This window comes from Nylanderia fulva, unplaced genomic scaffold (genome assembly GCF_048542155.1).
Source record: "Nylanderia fulva isolate GAGA-0341 unplaced genomic scaffold, ASM4854215v1 Scaffold23, whole genome shotgun sequence".
Taxonomy (NCBI): Eukaryota; Metazoa; Arthropoda; class Insecta; order Hymenoptera; family Formicidae; genus Nylanderia; species Nylanderia fulva.
The window spans coordinates 1,758,803-1,776,341 of NW_028190293.1; the positions used below are offsets into that span (position 1 = coordinate 1,758,803).

Sequence of the window (17,539 nt, forward strand, 5' to 3'; positions counted from 1 at the left end):
ACGCGCGCGTTACCGGCCGGCATAGTGTCGAAACGAAGCGGAGCGGTTCGCGGTTTTCGTTTCGTACAGTGGACACAGAACGACGGCGACTTCCGTGGAGTTCGTACGTGCCGGATTGTATAAAACGATATACGGTGCCCGAGTCGGACGGATTACTCACACAAACGGGCACTTTCTCTCCCTCCTTTCTCTTCTCTCTCTCTCTCTCTTTCTCTCTCTTTCTCTTCTCTCCATCTTTCTCTTTCCATTCGTCTCCTCCGTTTGTCGCTTCGTGGACGTTCGAACGCGCGCTCCTCTTTCAGTCTCAGTCTCGCGGTAAAGGACGTCGCGTGAGCTTCAAAGTTTCAGGGCGTCTGCGAAAAGGAAGACATAAAGATGGCAGAGGACAAGAACGAGACGAGCCCGAGTGCCGAGGGCGAGAAGTCGCCGCAGGAAACAGCGGCGGCGTCGCCGCCAGCCGCCAAGGAGGAGCCGACGAAGGAGTGCAAGGAAGACGAGAAGAAGGTCGAGGAGAACGGTGAAGGCGAGAAACCGAAGGAGAACGGCGAGGAGAAGACTACTCCGGAGCCGAAGGACATGCGGGCGATCGTGCTCAACGGTTTCGGCGGCCTGAAAAGTGTCAAGGCCCTGAAAAAACCGGAGCCCGCCCTCGGCGAGGGAGAGGTCCAGATACGCGTCAAAGCCTGGTGAGTTTAGCTTCTATTCTATACACGCTTTACTTTTTACTCGTCCGCTTTTTGTTTTTACCAATCGAAGCACGATGACGCATATTTTCTCCCCGTTACCTATTATACCGAATCGTTAGATGTGGAACGGTGTATAATATATTTCGGAGCCATATTTTTTCGGATTAAATTACTGGAACGCCTCGAATTTATGCAGCAGTATTCACCGGGCTTAAAAGCCATTATCATTTACGGTGCTAATGTTCCTAATTTTCTAATCTAACTAATTAAGCTTGATAATTTTTAAATTATTTTTTAATTATTTTATAATGAGAGGTGAAAAGGAAAATCCCTCAAATTTTATATGTTTGTGTCAGAAATTTGTACATATATAAAACTGATACGATAATATTAATATTTCAAATTCTTGAGATAATTTTCTTATCTACCTAATTAAGCTTGATGTTTTTTTAATTTTTTAATTAAAAGATATATTTTATTTTTTAATTATTTTTTATAATGAGAAATAAAAGAGAATTTCTAAAATTTTATATAATTTATGCCAGAAAATCAATAATTAATTTATACATGTCGCGAATCTTTTTTTTTACAACTTGTAATTTTATAAGACTCGAGAAAAATTATATTCAGAACTAAATGAGCGACAACTGTACAAACTTTTGTCGGGATTCTTTGTCACGAACAGGGTGCGGCACGGTCCGGAATTTGTCCTTCGCGATCAAATTTTCTATATTATATTATGTCGTCGGATATAAGTGTTGAAAGAATAACTTCCGTTCTTTTGTCGAGCGTTATCAACGTAAATTCTCCGGAATGTTTGGCTTAAATATTTCTCCACTTTCCCACCGCGTTAAATATAAATTCTTTGTGACTATATGCGGGTTGTACATATAATAGGCTAACTAATTATGATCCTAAATGCTTAAACGAGTCGAATTAAGGAAAATAGATTTACGAGCTTATCTACGTCTCGCTAGATAAAAATTATATATTTTTAATCTTTACGTTAACGTTAAATATTTTTTATGTTACAATTATTGAATCGCACTGTTGTAATCGTTCAAGATACTCTAATATGCATTTAATTTTAATATCGGAGCACCCTGATACTCATTTCACTTCACACAAAGCATAAAACGTGATCCAAGCGATTTGTTAAACGTGGAGTCGTATGACATTTTTTTTCATAAAATTATAATAAATATCGTCTCTGAATATCCATTCGTTTCATGTATCATTATTCAATACTTGATCAATCGATCAATTTTCCGAAACGCAGATATATGGCGTAAATTGAATCGTATAAATCACAATACAGTCCCCGACTATTTATCACGTACATACGGAGAGGCGAGGCGTGATCAATTTGATTTTTCAATTATATAAAGAAAGAAATATCGAGCTTTGCTGCGCGTCGTATCGTATCGAGGCTTGGGTTTTATCTCGAACAACCAGAAACGTTCGCGATGATGGTGCACCGGGGGAGATGGCGAATGTGTCGGATTTGCCAAAGGCTTGCGCGACCTTTTCGCGCGTGAGTCACGTTTTATAAAAGCTATTGGGATTGATGAGAAAATAGCCCCCATAGAAAGATATCACGCTGCCAATGCCGGCACGACGAATAAATTTGTCTGCCTTGCTGCAGACACGTTCGTTAAAGCCGCGCGCACCCCCGTCGTCGCGCTCGATGAGATAGACGGCTAAATAAAGTGCCGTTCAGTTGTCGTTCCGTTAGTACAAGCATATTTTTTATTTTTTTATTTTTTTTATTTTTTCGTCGTTCGAGAAAATAAAGATTCTCTCATAGAGATGAAAAACACACACTCGATCCTCTCTCTTTAATTAAGACTTTACTCTTTTGTCTAATCACGTATTTCCAAGAAATATAAATTTATATAGTAGAGAGCGAATAATCTTAGATGTAATTTTAATACGTTAAATGCATTTTTTGATAATTATTCGAGCAATAACGTGTATCGAAACGCAATCGTTCCCTTGCCAAATTGGTCTTTGCCTTGCAAGCCCGAGGCATTCTCCATTTTAGTCGAGCGTGCATTCACGCGCGCCTCACATATGATCGTGATCTCCATTTGGACGTATATATATATATATATATATATATATATATATATATGCCCTTTGTAATGAAAGGGTTATTCGTCGCAGGAAACGTCGAATTTAAGATGTCGCGTCCGAAAGTGGAAGTAATATTAAAAGCGCATATCGCTATACCGGAACATATAAATTAATACGTTTTTTTAAATACATTTACATACAGTTCGCGTTTTTGTTTTATTATTTAATTTCTCGTTGTTATTTAGATAGAATTTTTATATGAGATCTGATAATAAATTACTCATCGAATATATGATTAAATGTTTAGAAGATAAAAAAATAAATGAACTTTGATAGCATTTAGCTTTGATCTCCGATCATTTACTGAAATAATTAATGATACAATTTTTCAAGTCAAAATTTTTAATTTTTGCAAAAAATTGACTTTTATATTTAAAAAATTGGGTTTTTTAAATGTTCCTTTCTACATTGAATGTTTGTTATAAACATTCATATTTGCAGGCATAATTGTGTATCTTTTTTTCTTTATTACTCGTGTAGAATGAGGAGTCGAAGGAGCAATATATTGCTCCTGAATAAAACAGTTCTTCCTTTCGTCTCTATAGGGAGACAGTAAAATCCAAATAGCGCGATAAACCTTATTCTATGTATAATAAATATCTTTGACAAAAGAGACGCGTCTGAAAGAGACTTTGTCCGGTTTGTCTAGAAATTTAAACTTCAACAGATCCAAGAACGCATTAATGTATTCGAGTTTCTTCGATCGTTTCTTTTTCTAAGAAAGAGAGAAGTGAGATAGTATATATAGTATCATTTCGAGGTATCATTTTAACATGGTTCACCCGACATTCTGTAATCTTCTTTTTTTTTACATTCTGCGAATAAGTCTTTTTTCCAACGCGTCTCTCTGAAAGAAATTGGAAGCGATAGGAAAAAAAGGTGTGTAAACCCGATGAAAGACGAGTCTTGAAAACGCCTTAAAATACGGGAGAAAGTGAAAGGAGAAAAGAGGAAAAAGAAAGAGAGAGAGAGAGAGAGAGAGAGGAATATAGATATCGGGGTGGTGTATCGCTTTGAATGGTATCCGTTCAAAGTTTCCCATAACGCGATATTAAGACCTCATTAGCATGATAAACTTGACGGGACAGATACAATGGTGCCTTTCATTTAAGCATGCTTATACGAAAACGCGAGAGCGCGAGCTTTCATCCACACAAATTCCGAATATATGCCAGGAATTTACGTACAAATATCCACGTAATATCGTCCCGATCATTCACGCACCGTCTATTTGCATATAGCATATGCAGACTTAATTCCTACACGAGAAAAAACTATAGCTGTACTGTAGCTAAATTTTAGCTGTTCTTACATCACACATGAAATTTATAGTTGTTATGCCCAAATTTTAGCTTTGATAGCTAATATTTTTCTAGCTATAGAATTTTCCTTTTAACTATATAACTAAAAATATTAAACTTTAATTAGCCAAAGTATAGTAGCTAATTTTTTTCCGTGTATATATTATAAAAGCGTATTTCATATATTTACGCAAGAAAAAAATAATCCTTCCCCAATTTTTTAAATATTATGCGTTGCACGAAAAAATTTCGAATCTGAATTTCTAATTGCTTGGATGGGATTTTCAAGTCTTAGGAAACTTAAAGTAAGATACTACTCGTTGAGCCCCTTTTCAGATTCGCAGACTGTGAAATCTCAAGTTCTCTCTTAATTTTCTTTAGATTTTTGAATTCTCAAAAGCTTTTATACTTGCTGGATCCTTGATTAAATCTCAAATAATTTAAGTCTCTTGCACGATTTATGTAGCTTCGATTTTCAATAATATTAGATACATATGTTTCATCTATTCGCGTAGAAAATAATTAAGTGCATAAATATGCCTGCTACTGTTAACATCGAGTCTAATCTCAAAGGAATGCGCTTTGATAAAGATCATTGGCAATAATGACAATCTTAGATTCGATCGTAGTATCGTGACGTACAAGAAATCTTCGAATTAACCCCAATAATAATGTTATCATACATCTCCCTCCGCTCTCTGTTATCCTTTCTCAAGCTTATTGGCCACAACCTTGTTCTGCAATTAAATTACGGATAAATCAATGCGTGAGTTGGAGCTTTTCGGCTAAAAACGATTACATCCGATTTCTATGCGCACGCATTTACGTTGACAACCGCGTGTGTGCAAGGAATGGGAGGGCGGAAGGGAGGCTAGGATAGAGGGTGTAGGAAATACGGGTGTGGTTCGATCAATACGGACATCCTATAGATCTATCGGTGCGTTCGTATCGTCGGGTGAATCATGCTACATTTTTTTTATATACATTGTTATTACACGGACGGAAAAAAATGTCAAAAATTTAAAAATAAATTTCACGTGCAATACATATATATGTATATAATCATTATTTTTTTATCTCGGCAATTTCGTCGACTAATTTTTATTTTTAATTACCGCGAGAAAACGTTGCGGTTAAAACGTTGATGCGATAACAATTGGCGAACGGTTCGACAATAAAGAGACAAATTTGCGCTGCGTTTTATGTCAGTTGAGAAGGGATACTGTGTGTGTAAATCATCCGCTTGTGATGTTTACGTTTCTCTGTGTGGCATGCAGGTTTCTCCCGTTTCTATTGCGAAACATGTATATCTGATGATCGTTCCGCTTGCATATTTGCGACGACGCATGCAATTTCACAGAGCACGCAGAGATATGCACAAGAACAAAAAAAATGGTATATTAGCCAGAGAACTCGCGAGATTGCGCGAACCGAATCTTAAAATATGTAGAAGCGACCGCTTCACCGCAATTTGCCCGTGACAGAATTTTTCATCGTCTGTGTATATATACATATTATATATGATTCGTTATATGCGTATATCGCTAACTATGGTAAACGAAGAAGCCAGTCGGCTAATCGTTGTCTCGGGTTATCGTCTAGATTACGCCAAGTATTTTCTGTTCCTTTTCAGTCAATAAGTGCAATCAATACGATGCGTCAGCTAACTTTTATATGAGAATCACCGGTAGGAATCATCGATCGTAATGACAGATCGACATTTTAGCACAAAGACGATTTATTATTCATATCTTTGATTTGATTTTATTTATATCTGTGATCTCGTTTTTCCTCGCAAATCGATTAAAATAGTAGAGATTTAATCAATCAGACGAGGCTTTAAAAAAATGGAAATTAAATATGTATCATAAAATTATGAGATAGGAAAATTCGCGTGAATGCATGTTGTCGAATCGATGCAAGAATTATTTACTCTGTGAAATACATCGTGCAGCTTGCAATAATAGAAGCGACACGTACATTAATGCGTTCGTGCCACGCTAGTGAGTCATAAAAACAATATGACAGTATACGTACGTATATATTTGGATCAGCAGCTGTTGTCTTCATTTGATTCTTTTTTTTATATCTACTTATCCCGCTCATGTATTGATCGCGTATACATAAGAAATTCATCTGTCAGCTGTTTCGATATCTAATTCATTTTATAATGGTTTGTTTGCAAATAACAACCTTGTTATTAAAATACCTCTCTCTCTTTCTCTCTTATCTTTATCTTGAATAATTATTTACATAATATTATAAGAGTCTAACGTCGGGGTGCACACAAACAAAATAAACCACCATATTATAAAATTAGATTTCCCTTTCTGCAGCGGACATCACACCTGTATATCCTCACAAACGCGTAACTAATCCGTGCTTTGACCTCTCCTTTAGTAACGTCAGTCCTTACGTACATACATAACTGACGTACTTTTCTCACCGTTACATCTGCCTGATTGCGATTCGCTTCGCACGACTCGCCATATTTTTTTTCAATTTTAATACTTTATTATATTTTACATTTTATTTGATATTTTACATTTTAATTGTAACTTACAGATTATCCCAAATTTTTTATACAAATTTATTAATTAAATTAACTAATTTTATATTTAAATGAAATTTATATCGAAAAAAAACTAGATATTATAAAAATTGATTAAAATATCTTCTTTAAATAAATATGTCTTTATGAAGTGTATAATCCTCGATGAGTCTTACACACGCACACCTATATACATATACGGTAGATCGAAGAGGTGTTGTAAAAGAGTGCAGCAGCCTCTTTCTCTCTCATCGGGGAGAGATGATAAAAAGCAACAAAGAACTTCTATATCGGTATCCTCTGTCTGAAAACAATTGATAACTCCGTCGCTGCACGGTCATTCATCGTATAATTGTTGGCCATTTTTTTTCACTCAAGTGCGTTCACATACTCGTATTTGTTTTATTTTATTATTTTTTTTTATTTCTTTAAGTCGGCGAACTTAACCTTCGGCCGTGTCTTTTTGTTCTCGAAGACGAGCAATTGCGCCATTTCACCGAGAATGAATTCTCCGGGTTGATTAACTCCGATTCTCTCTCTTTATTTTCTCTCTTTCTCCCTCGCTGTTTTCGACAGTTTCGATATCGAATTTATTCGTTCGATGATGTAACACGATAAATATGTTGAGTGTTATCTTCGTACCATTAATTTTCACCCGATATCTCGATCGGTGTTCATTCTACATGTACACACATTTGTGAATCATACGGGTTTCAACGCGCAATTATACGCTCGCATATATAAAAGATTACATTTATTCGTCCCTCTTATTCTTACCACGGGGATTATTTACGATATTTCTCGTTGTTGTTTCAGCCTTCGTTTTTCTCCCACGTTGAAGATTTAGGTTAATGAAATCAGAAAGCCCCCGGCTTATTTCGAATATAATTAAACGCGGGAGATATTAAACGTCGAGTGCATATCCTGCGACTCTGCAAAGTAAATATCGCAAGATGACCGTAATATTCCATATTTATACGGGATACTATATATCCTACATTATCTCTGCCGTAATTTTTCATCAATAATGTCGGCCTTTTTAAATCGAGAAAATATTTAAGAAAACACACGCGTCTGTATATGAAATTACATTTCGATGTGGCAGAGGGAGAAAAACGAAATGTCACTTGGAAATTTTACGCAACGTTTCGAGATAAGGCGACATTACTGATATCGACACAAATCGTCGTGTGTGTACATGTTGTATTCATCGTGTTATGTATAAACGCGACATTTTTTCTGACACGCGTGCACATGGAAAATACCGCAGTGGCGATTCGGGTGCACTTTCACTCGAACGAAAACGTTCGCTCCGATCATCTGTGAGTCACGCGAGATTCGTGCATTTGATTTCATCGTATACAATTATAGGCTCGTAGGCGCCTCGATGTCTTCCCCGACGATCGATTGACGTGTATATCTACGCGATAACACACGTTCACGGGCTAAGGTAGTAGTGGAAACGTGCGGTTAAAGGGCGACGTCTGGCCCTCCTACCCTTAAACGCCTGTATACGGGGTGTTTTCGACCGACTGCACTTTCCTTCCCTAAACGACGTATAACGATGCATTTTAAGAGAATTTTTCAGTAACTCATCGACGTCAATCATGATCGTCTCCGCAGAAGGACATAATTACTTTTTTTTATTTTTTGTATTAAATACGCAAATTAAATTTTTTTAATTTTTTGTATTAAATATGCAAATAAATTCCAGTGTTTATTCAAAAGGAGAGCAAATTTTTAATTATTATTTTACTGAGGATTATTATTTTCCAGGGAAGGAGGGCAACTGCGAACGCCCGCATATTAAAATATATTGCAGAGATTTAATGCTTCATCTGCGGGAAATTCAGCTCTTTGTTAACTCGAGTTGTTTGTTCTTCTCGGAGACACCCTGTATACCGTGCGTGTTTCTACGTTCGTTTTGTGTTGCGGCTTTATGCGACCCTGGGGTGCGTTGCATGTCGCGTCGTCGAGTCCGTCCAGTCCCGTCCGTCCGTTCAATTGCCTCTTGCCAAGAATGGAGAAAATTATTCCCCTTAATTCGACGCAATTTAAAGGAATTAAGCGATTGCAAGAGAGTTTTCGAGAACTTCTTCGCTTCGTAACTTCTGAACCTTTTCCCGCGTCTTGTCCTTGTACCCGAATACCTTTTCAAGCCTCCTCAACGGGAGCGAATCGCCGAAACGCGGTTACTCCGGTTCCCACGACGAAGTCTTCAGGTAAAACTCGCTGGTTTACCGAAGGAACAGAGGACCCACGTCGCTTGACCAAGCCTTTTCAATTTCATACTGCTAAAATTAGCCAAATTTATCATACCGATGGAATGTCTCGATACCACATACCTATCAAATGCTCAAGCAGTCGTGAAATTAGACTGATAAATTCCGATTGATTGTTGCGTTTATTTATTTCTCTCGCTTTTTATCTATTGCGTATACGGAAAAAATTAGCCAACATAGCTTTTTAATTATCCCTATATGTTACAACCTGAAATTTAATTATCATGCTCATAAATTTTAGTAATATTTTACTAATATTCTTTAGCTATAGAATTCTACAGCTAACAAATATTAGCTGTCATATAACTAAACTAAATTTCATGTAATATATAGAGACAGCAAAAATGTAGCTATAATAGGTAATTTTTTTCCGCGATAATTACAATTATATTACATATATTGGATACGTCGAAAGGGTTAATGAAACGGTACGCAGAAATTCTGCTGGTGACCGGAACGGATCGTTTCTCTCTCGCCGCTTGTTCCACAGCTCCAGGCTCCGGCGCGAGCGGAAGGAGCGGAAACGACCCTAAGTACGACAAATTGTGAAAGTAATGGACAGTTAATGCGGTGTCTTACAAGGTGAATGAAAGCTTCTCGCGTGACGCGCGATCGGCTCTAAATCATGTAATACACGAGCGTTATCTGCGCAGTAGCTGTTAGTCGGCGGACGACAATATGCGACAATGAAACGGGTCGCGACCAGAATTTCATTATGCCATATCGGGAGCTTGTCGCCGAACACGCTCTTTTATCTTTGTGGGACGGAATATGTTTTCGTTCGCTTCATTACGTTTAACTGTCGCATTTGTGCACTCGACGAGTTTATATTAACGACTGATAGCATATTGGACTCGGTTGCAGCGAGAATTTGAAAGGCGCCTCGTCGAACATTTATTCGCTATGCAAAATATCGATATATAGTTATATGTCGGTCGCAGATAAAAATATATTTTACGCGCGACCTTACGAAAAAATTAGCCATTATATGTATATAGTTAAATTTTAGCCATATCATTCTCCATTAAACTATAACTATAAAAATATATTAGTTGCCATAGCTAAAATTTAAATCTAATAACTAATATTTTTAGCTACAGTTTAACGAAGAATTCTATAGCTAAAAATATTAGCTAGCTAGATAACTAAATTTTAGGTTGTAATACATAGGGACAGCTAAAAGCTATGGTGGCTAATTTTTATTTTCCGTGCTATTATTGTTACTTCGTAGAACACAAATATACGCAACTTTTCTTGTAGAATTTTTTTCTTGAAATTTTTTCCTGTTTTTCGAGTAATTACACAACGTAATTAAACGAACTGTTGCAACCTGCGTATGCATTACACTGCGGTTACGCGACTGCAGTGTGCATTATATGGACCAAAGCCAGTATGTTAAAACATAGAGGGGAGAGAAGAGTTTATGCTTGACGCTTTGTATATTGCTACGCTTTTGTGCAAAGACATTTGGTATATTAATTGCTGCGACGACCCTCGTCTCTCTCATCTCCTGTCACAAGTGCAAGCCGCGCTGTTTTTACGGCCATTTAAGATCGCTAATTTTAACTCGGTGTATTTTTTCGCCGCGCCCTGCGACCGCAAAGTGCGAATATATACGGATATATATGTATGTGTGTATAAGTCTGTTGTGCGACAGGCAGGAATATTTCGCGCATCGACAGGCAGAATTTAATAGAATCGGCTTAATCCGACGCGCTGCCGTGGCGTTTGTGCGTTCGCTTATACCTGTCAATAAACCGCGGAATGGAATCACATATATACACACATTGCATTGTATTTCTCTATTCGTTACATTGAATTCAATACGTTCCTCTCGCTAGAAAGCGCGGACGTGTTCGCGGTTGTACGATGCAGCTTGATGTAAATGATGCGTAAGTAGCGCGATTTCCACGCATTAAAGTCCCGTATTCGACGCGTATTTTGTTTTATTGAACGTGCACGCGTGTATCGCAAACTATAGTTACGGTGACTAGATTTTCTAAGAGAAGATAAAAAAACAAATTTGAAAATTTTAGGACTTTGTTTCAATATATTTCCAAATCGGTTTGCCAAAGTGGAGGTCAATATACAAAAAAAAATAATAATTTTGTAATTATCAGAAGTCTACGTTCTTATTCTTATAGTTTGAAACTGATTCGACTGTGTTGAAATAAGCCCTTGATATCTTAAATAGATTCCGGATATATAAAATCTTTTATATAAAATTATGGTAATTAATTAGAAGACAATATGTTATTGAAAGAATTTTATTAGAATTTCTCTGATTAATCTTTACCACAATAAAAAATATTAATATCTACACAATAAGATGAAACTATGTTCGATTAATTTTACTACATATGTACATATATTAATATTGTTTATTTATTGTGGTAAATATTAATCAGAGAAACTCGTATAAAATTTTTCCAATACACCATATTGTCCCACGATTACTATAATTTTTAGGGTAAATTCTAAGAGCAAATTCTCTTCATGTATAAATTATCTTGTTAATACTACAACATTAGGTAATAAATTAAATAATATACATAAAATACATTAAATAAAAAATAAAAGGATACAATTTTTAAAATATAGGAGGACAAAATTGAGTCTTGGAAAAATCTAAAGGACAACTATTTGAAATAAATCCTCTAAAATAAAAGACAGATAGTCGTAACTATTCATATAAAATTGATATAATGTAATGTGTTAGAATTAGTGTTAGTATGAACTAGATTCAATCTCTACAAACTCGTTATATCATGTTCATAATGTGATTATTAATTACACGCGCCTCGGTTATTACTCTTTGATAGTATCGAAGATGCTATAATTCGATTGTGTCGAAGAGTTCAGTCTTATCACTTTGTGAGAATCCCCGCCCCTAAAATTCGATTGTTCGGAAGGAGTAACTACGATCGATACGTCTAGTCGTCGTTACGTAAATCGTTCGGCGAAGTTTTGTTTTCTGTAGTATATATATATATATATATTGTATTCTCGACCACAATTTCCTTCGTTACGCTTATCGGTAAAACACGGAGCTATCATATACACGCAACAGCTGCGGCGCATCTATGTGCTGGTAAATTGAAACGCTGAAACTATTCGTCTTCACATATTACAAATGAGTCACGTATTTTCTTATTATTGGAAATATCGCTGCTTTCCTACATCTTATAAATTCCTTTTGTTTTATAATTATTCAGTGTACATTTATCACAAAGGGGGAAAGAAAGAGCGTTTAATGAAATATTAATAAAAAAAATTACCGCGATATACACACGATAAGGAAGCTTGCGTGGGTATTTGTGATACGTTCGCCGACCTTGGATGAAACTTCATCGAGTCCACGATGACTCATTTCATGGTGCCTGGTACTCCAGGAAATTACGTGGTGTATCACCAGAGTTGATAACAATTTACGACATATCTCGTGGCTAAGTCATAGTGCAACCGAACTTGTATGTTTAGCAATGCGTCAAAAATAAAATTCGTTTCTCACTCAAGCTCATAATCAGGCTAACAAACTGTAACAGGAAGCTGCGAATGCGTTGTAAGACAAGCAAGTGGTTTCTCTATCAAATTTATTTAAAATATTTACAAAAAATATTAAATTATTTACTTAAAAAATTGTTATAAATATTTACTATAAGTTTATTATACAGAGAGAATTTTCCCTCAATATGGTATTGGAAAAATTTTAGAAGAATTTCTCTGATTAATATTTATTACAATAAGAAATTAATATCTACCACAATAAGATAAAACATATATTTAATTAATTTTACCATGTACATAATAAAATTAATTATGTACATATTAATATTTTTTATTGTGGTAAATATTAATCAGAGAAACTCTTATAAAATTTTTCGAATACCATATTGTCCCACGATTACTATGATTTTTTAGAGTAATTCTAAGAAAAAATTCTCTCCGTGTAAGAATTTAATAAATTCTATCAAAGAAATATACAAATTGTATATTTATTAAACTATTTTATTTATTTATACTATATTAAATGGAATAAATTTTCCACAATAATAAATATGTAAAAGAATGAAATATAAATAATGTAATAATGTATCGACGCAGTCACCAAGCTTTTTGACAACATTCGTTGACGATTTTTGCTGAAATGCGCACATATCGGAGATACCGATAGTAAATATTTCCACGATGCGATGAGTAATGTCGCGACGCTTTGCCGTCGTACCTTGCGTGCGACGCCAGGCATCGGTCTAGGCGTCGCGGCGCCTTTGCCTCTTCGTACCCTCCTGTCATAGGGACGGGGCCAGCGAAGGTAACTACAACCACGTGTATTTATCTGTGAGCCGCGAGCAAGTTCGTTGTTGTATGCGAAGCGGTTCTATTTCAACCCTCCTTTATCCCCTTTCTCCTTTCATGGTTTTAGATGCGTGTATGTAACGCGTATAATGTATGCGTAGGATTTTATAATTCGGACTCTCGCGGGCTTTTTTTCTTCCTTTTTTTTTATTTTTATTATTATATACGAGGGTGAGGCGTTTCGTCGAAGACGAACACGCCCGTTCATTCCATGAGATCGAAATTAGAATATAATTCTGGATTCAAAGAATACAGTAAAACTTCCTTCGTTCCCTCTTTGTTATGCTAATGACAATTAACTATTACATGCTGCTACTGAAATGCTAAAGTAAAAAGTATTGATTGCATTAATTTCTGACGTTTCAGTTCTACTGTTACTCTTTGAGGGTCAAAATTAAATTTTGTATCGATATTTTCATTTTTCTCTACACATACAATAAATCACAAATTTAATAAAATTTTTTTTACTTTTTTCCAGCGGGCTGAACTTCCAAGATTTGATGGCTAGGCAAGGCGCAATTGACTCGCCACCGAAAACTCCGTTTATCATGGGCTCCGAGTGCGCGGGTGACATCGAGCAAGTCGGCGAAGGAGTCGAGAACTTCAAAGTGAGTATAAGAGCACGAAACTTTCAACAAATCTGATTACGAGTAAGCTTAAATTGTAAACAAGTTTGCATCTCTAAGTTCCATGTATATTCGCAATTTTATTATAAAATGTATCGAATTATAAGACCCCCATCACTACATATATATAGTTATTTTCTTCCTCTATTCTCTCTTTATTGAAATAGAAATAGATTTTTAAAGAAAATGAATGCAAACAATGTCGAATACTATTGATAATTTTTTAAATTGCACATGACAGAAGCTAGAGTCGTCGAAACGTGTAGATGGAATATAACTGAATTGCGCAAGGCGTAAGCTTCCTTCGATTTGATTGAATAAATTTTCCTCTATAGGCTTAATGGAGAGCTAGAAGCTCTGCCTAGTGAACGCTATCTACATAGTAACGCACTAATCCAATTCAGTTGGATGATGGAGCTACCTTGATTATTAAAATAGCGGTTCTATATCGATTTTCAGCTTTGACGTTACATTCGGCTTGATGTTTTGAAAGCTCTTGAAACGCGTCCTTATAGCCAAAATGGTGCTATAAATAAAACGAGAAGCCACTTTTTTTCCTCGCCGCGAATTTTTCATACCCGTTATTGAGCGTCTTTACGTCAGAAAAATGCGCAGAAGTCTTCGTGCTCCTTGATAAAGTACCACGAGGCTATATATAAGGATCTTGTTATCATATTTAACATGTTCATGCCTCCTGGTGTAGATCCGCGGAATTTCTTTATGGCTGACTATGGGGCGTCACCGTGTGGAATAGCTTGTACACTTAGGGTGGTCTATTTTCGTGACTCGCAAAAGTCTTTTTGGGGTCAGAAGGAGGTAGGCAGAGAGGCGAGTTTTCCAGGCGTCTTTAGGGTCAGATATCCGGCCAGTGTGTATAAAACTGGCCGCCTTGCTTTACCAGAAAGAGGAAGAGAGGAGGAGGAAAGCGTTCCCTTCGAGCATACGGATCGGAAGTAATAACAGTTTGCTCCTGCCTCTGCTTCTGCTTGCTAAAACGGATGTGTTGTAGCGAGAAGCCTAATTCGATAAAGCGACTCACTGTCTTTACGAAGAGGGGGACCAAGTGTAAAATCCCTACACCTTTTTCATCTATATAATAATCCAGACTCACAGGAGTTACATTTAGAGTAGCTTAAAGTATTACACATTTCCTAAAAAAAAATAAATAAATAAAAATAGTTTATTAATTTAAACTTAGACAAGGTTTAGTGTCTTTATAAAAAGGATTAAAACATTTCATCCCCTCTTAATATCGGTCCTTTGAATATGCTTGCGTTTTAAATGGAAAAGAAAATTTCTGATTTATAGCATATATAGTGTAAAATATTGTTTTGACACTGTTGAGAAAATAATGGCTTTTTTTAACAGGTGGGTGATAGGGTGGTCGCCCTTCCCGATCACAAAGCATGGGCGGAGCTGGTCACCGTCCCGGCAACATCCGTTTTCGCGCTACCACCCGGAATGAGCTACCTTGATGCGGCCGCTATCACCATGAACTATACCGTAGCGTATATTCTGCTTTTCGAGCTGGCCCATCTCACTCCCGGAAAGAGCTTGCTGCTTCACAGCGCCGGCGGCGGTGTGGTAAGATGACCAATTTTTCTTTTATATTTGTATTTCCATCGTGGAAAAAACGAAGGGGATGAACGGAAGAAAGGATGAGAGGAAGAAACGTGGAATCGCTCTCCGGAAAGATAGGAGGAGAGTACATGATGAATTGTATTTTTTAATTACACTCTCCGCACAATATTATATCCTCAATCATGAAGGATTTAATGTGCTTATGGGTGTATCGTAATTATTAAGTTCGATTATGCGCGATGCGATATTTCTTTTTTTTTAATTCTTCCTTTCCTTCTCTTCTTTCTCTTCTTTATTGCGAATGCAGTATTAAAGATAGAGCCGTTATGATCAATCGTCTGCGATGCATAGGATTTTTTAATCATATCTCCTCTTTAAAATTGCCTGCAATCTTTATCATAAAGATTCCATTCGTTTAAAGATATCGTAATTATGTATTACGTTCAACTATAAAAATGGATTGAGCATTTCAACAATATCTTTTTATGCGATATTAACAGCTACTTCTTGTACAAAATGCACGATATATATTTTATTAACTTTATATTGTACATATTTTTAGTATCTATTTACTTATATATATTTATTGTGCGCGTGATTGTATTAAATTTTATGGCACAATGCTCGGCACGATAATAATGTTGAATTCCACAGCGCGATTTATCGTATAAAATAATAGTTGTTAATGCAAACAGAATGTAAACGGATAAAATTATGCCTTTTATGCACAATAGTGTTTAACCAACAATAACGCGACTCCGCGAAGGAACGCTTTCGCGGAGTTTGGACAGCTTTACCGTAGTACATACCATGTGCATGTGCATAAACGAGTTAATGTCTCGCGCATAGACATTTTGCTCATAAACGCAAATAGCCGACGTCTTCGAGGCGTGTTTACGTTATTCGGAACGCACTACAAATCCAATAAGTAGCGGTATTACGGCCGCGGCATCTAAATCGCCGAGAAGCAAACGACATTAACATTATTGCTAGAACCGTTTTATGGGCAACGCTCATATATAAGAGAGGTACGCGGTACTTGTGACATTTGGCTCTAAATTCGTTACGCTACATTTTACGCACGAGAATATAACGGAGCTTTTTATTTTTTTTCAACTCTCATGGTCGGATATCAAACAAATTTACCGTAAATTAATCCTTAAAGACCTAAATATAGAACTCTATGCAATAAATATAAATTTACAATTTATAAATCATTATAAACCCCGGTTTTGCCTCCCTCGCGTATTCTTCCCCTGTTAAGTTACACCTCGAAATGAGATTTGCCAAGCTTTATTTACTCGCTCGGGAGAGCAATTTAAATCCTACAAGCCCAAGGCTCGAAAACATTAAATACTTGGCGGGGTGCGAATGTTGAAATTTCATATAAGCGACGATAGTTGGACGACTGTTCGTACTTGCGAACCCGAGGGGCAGCGACGGGGGAGATCGAGAAGGTTAAAGGCACCAAGGAGATATTTCCGGGTTCTTCGACCACGCGGAGAAGAGTGGTTTCTCTCTCGGCGGCGAACGCGCGAGGAGAAGCGGAGAAGAAGAAGAAAAAGAAGAACCAGTCGGGATCAATACGGCTCAACAGGTTACACCCGAAACCAACTATACGACTGGCGGCAAACCACCCCTCTCTCTCTTTCTCCACCCTTTCCGTCAGCCGCTTTGCGCCCCCTTTCCTGGACGGTTGAGACGGAAGGCGAAATCTACCGGAGGGGGTTGCGGGACGCGGCAGATCGCACACGGGGGTGTGAGGGTTGCCAGGCAACCTTTCGCTCTCTCATCGACCACCGTCATGGACCGCGCCCGTCTGAGACCATACCACCACCATCACCACCACCATCACCGTCGCCATCACCGGCACGTTACTACCACGTGGCGCGGCTTTAAGCTGTTTTCACACCGGCGTTCTGTGCCCCACGTGTACAACCGGCGTCAACCCGATCGATGCCTCGCTATGGTTTTACGAAACTTTATTCAAAATTACTTCTGCAACAATCCTGCACGGGCA

General features: G+C 37.1%; 1 protein-coding gene across 1 annotated transcript in view; it reads left to right on the forward strand.

Annotated features, from left to right (window-relative positions):
• Positions 1–17,539, forward strand: part of LOC114932211 (putative NADPH-dependent quinone oxidoreductase VAT1L) — a 23,842-nt gene continuing 6,303 nt past the window's right edge. The window contains exons 1-3 of the mRNA XM_029304370.2: positions 1–686; positions 13,791–13,920; positions 15,307–15,522. Coding sequence (XP_029160203.1) covers positions 376–686; positions 13,791–13,920; positions 15,307–15,522 — 657 coding nt within the window. The 5' untranslated portion in view covers positions 1–375. The remainder of the gene's footprint in view (positions 687–13,790; positions 13,921–15,306; positions 15,523–17,539) is intronic.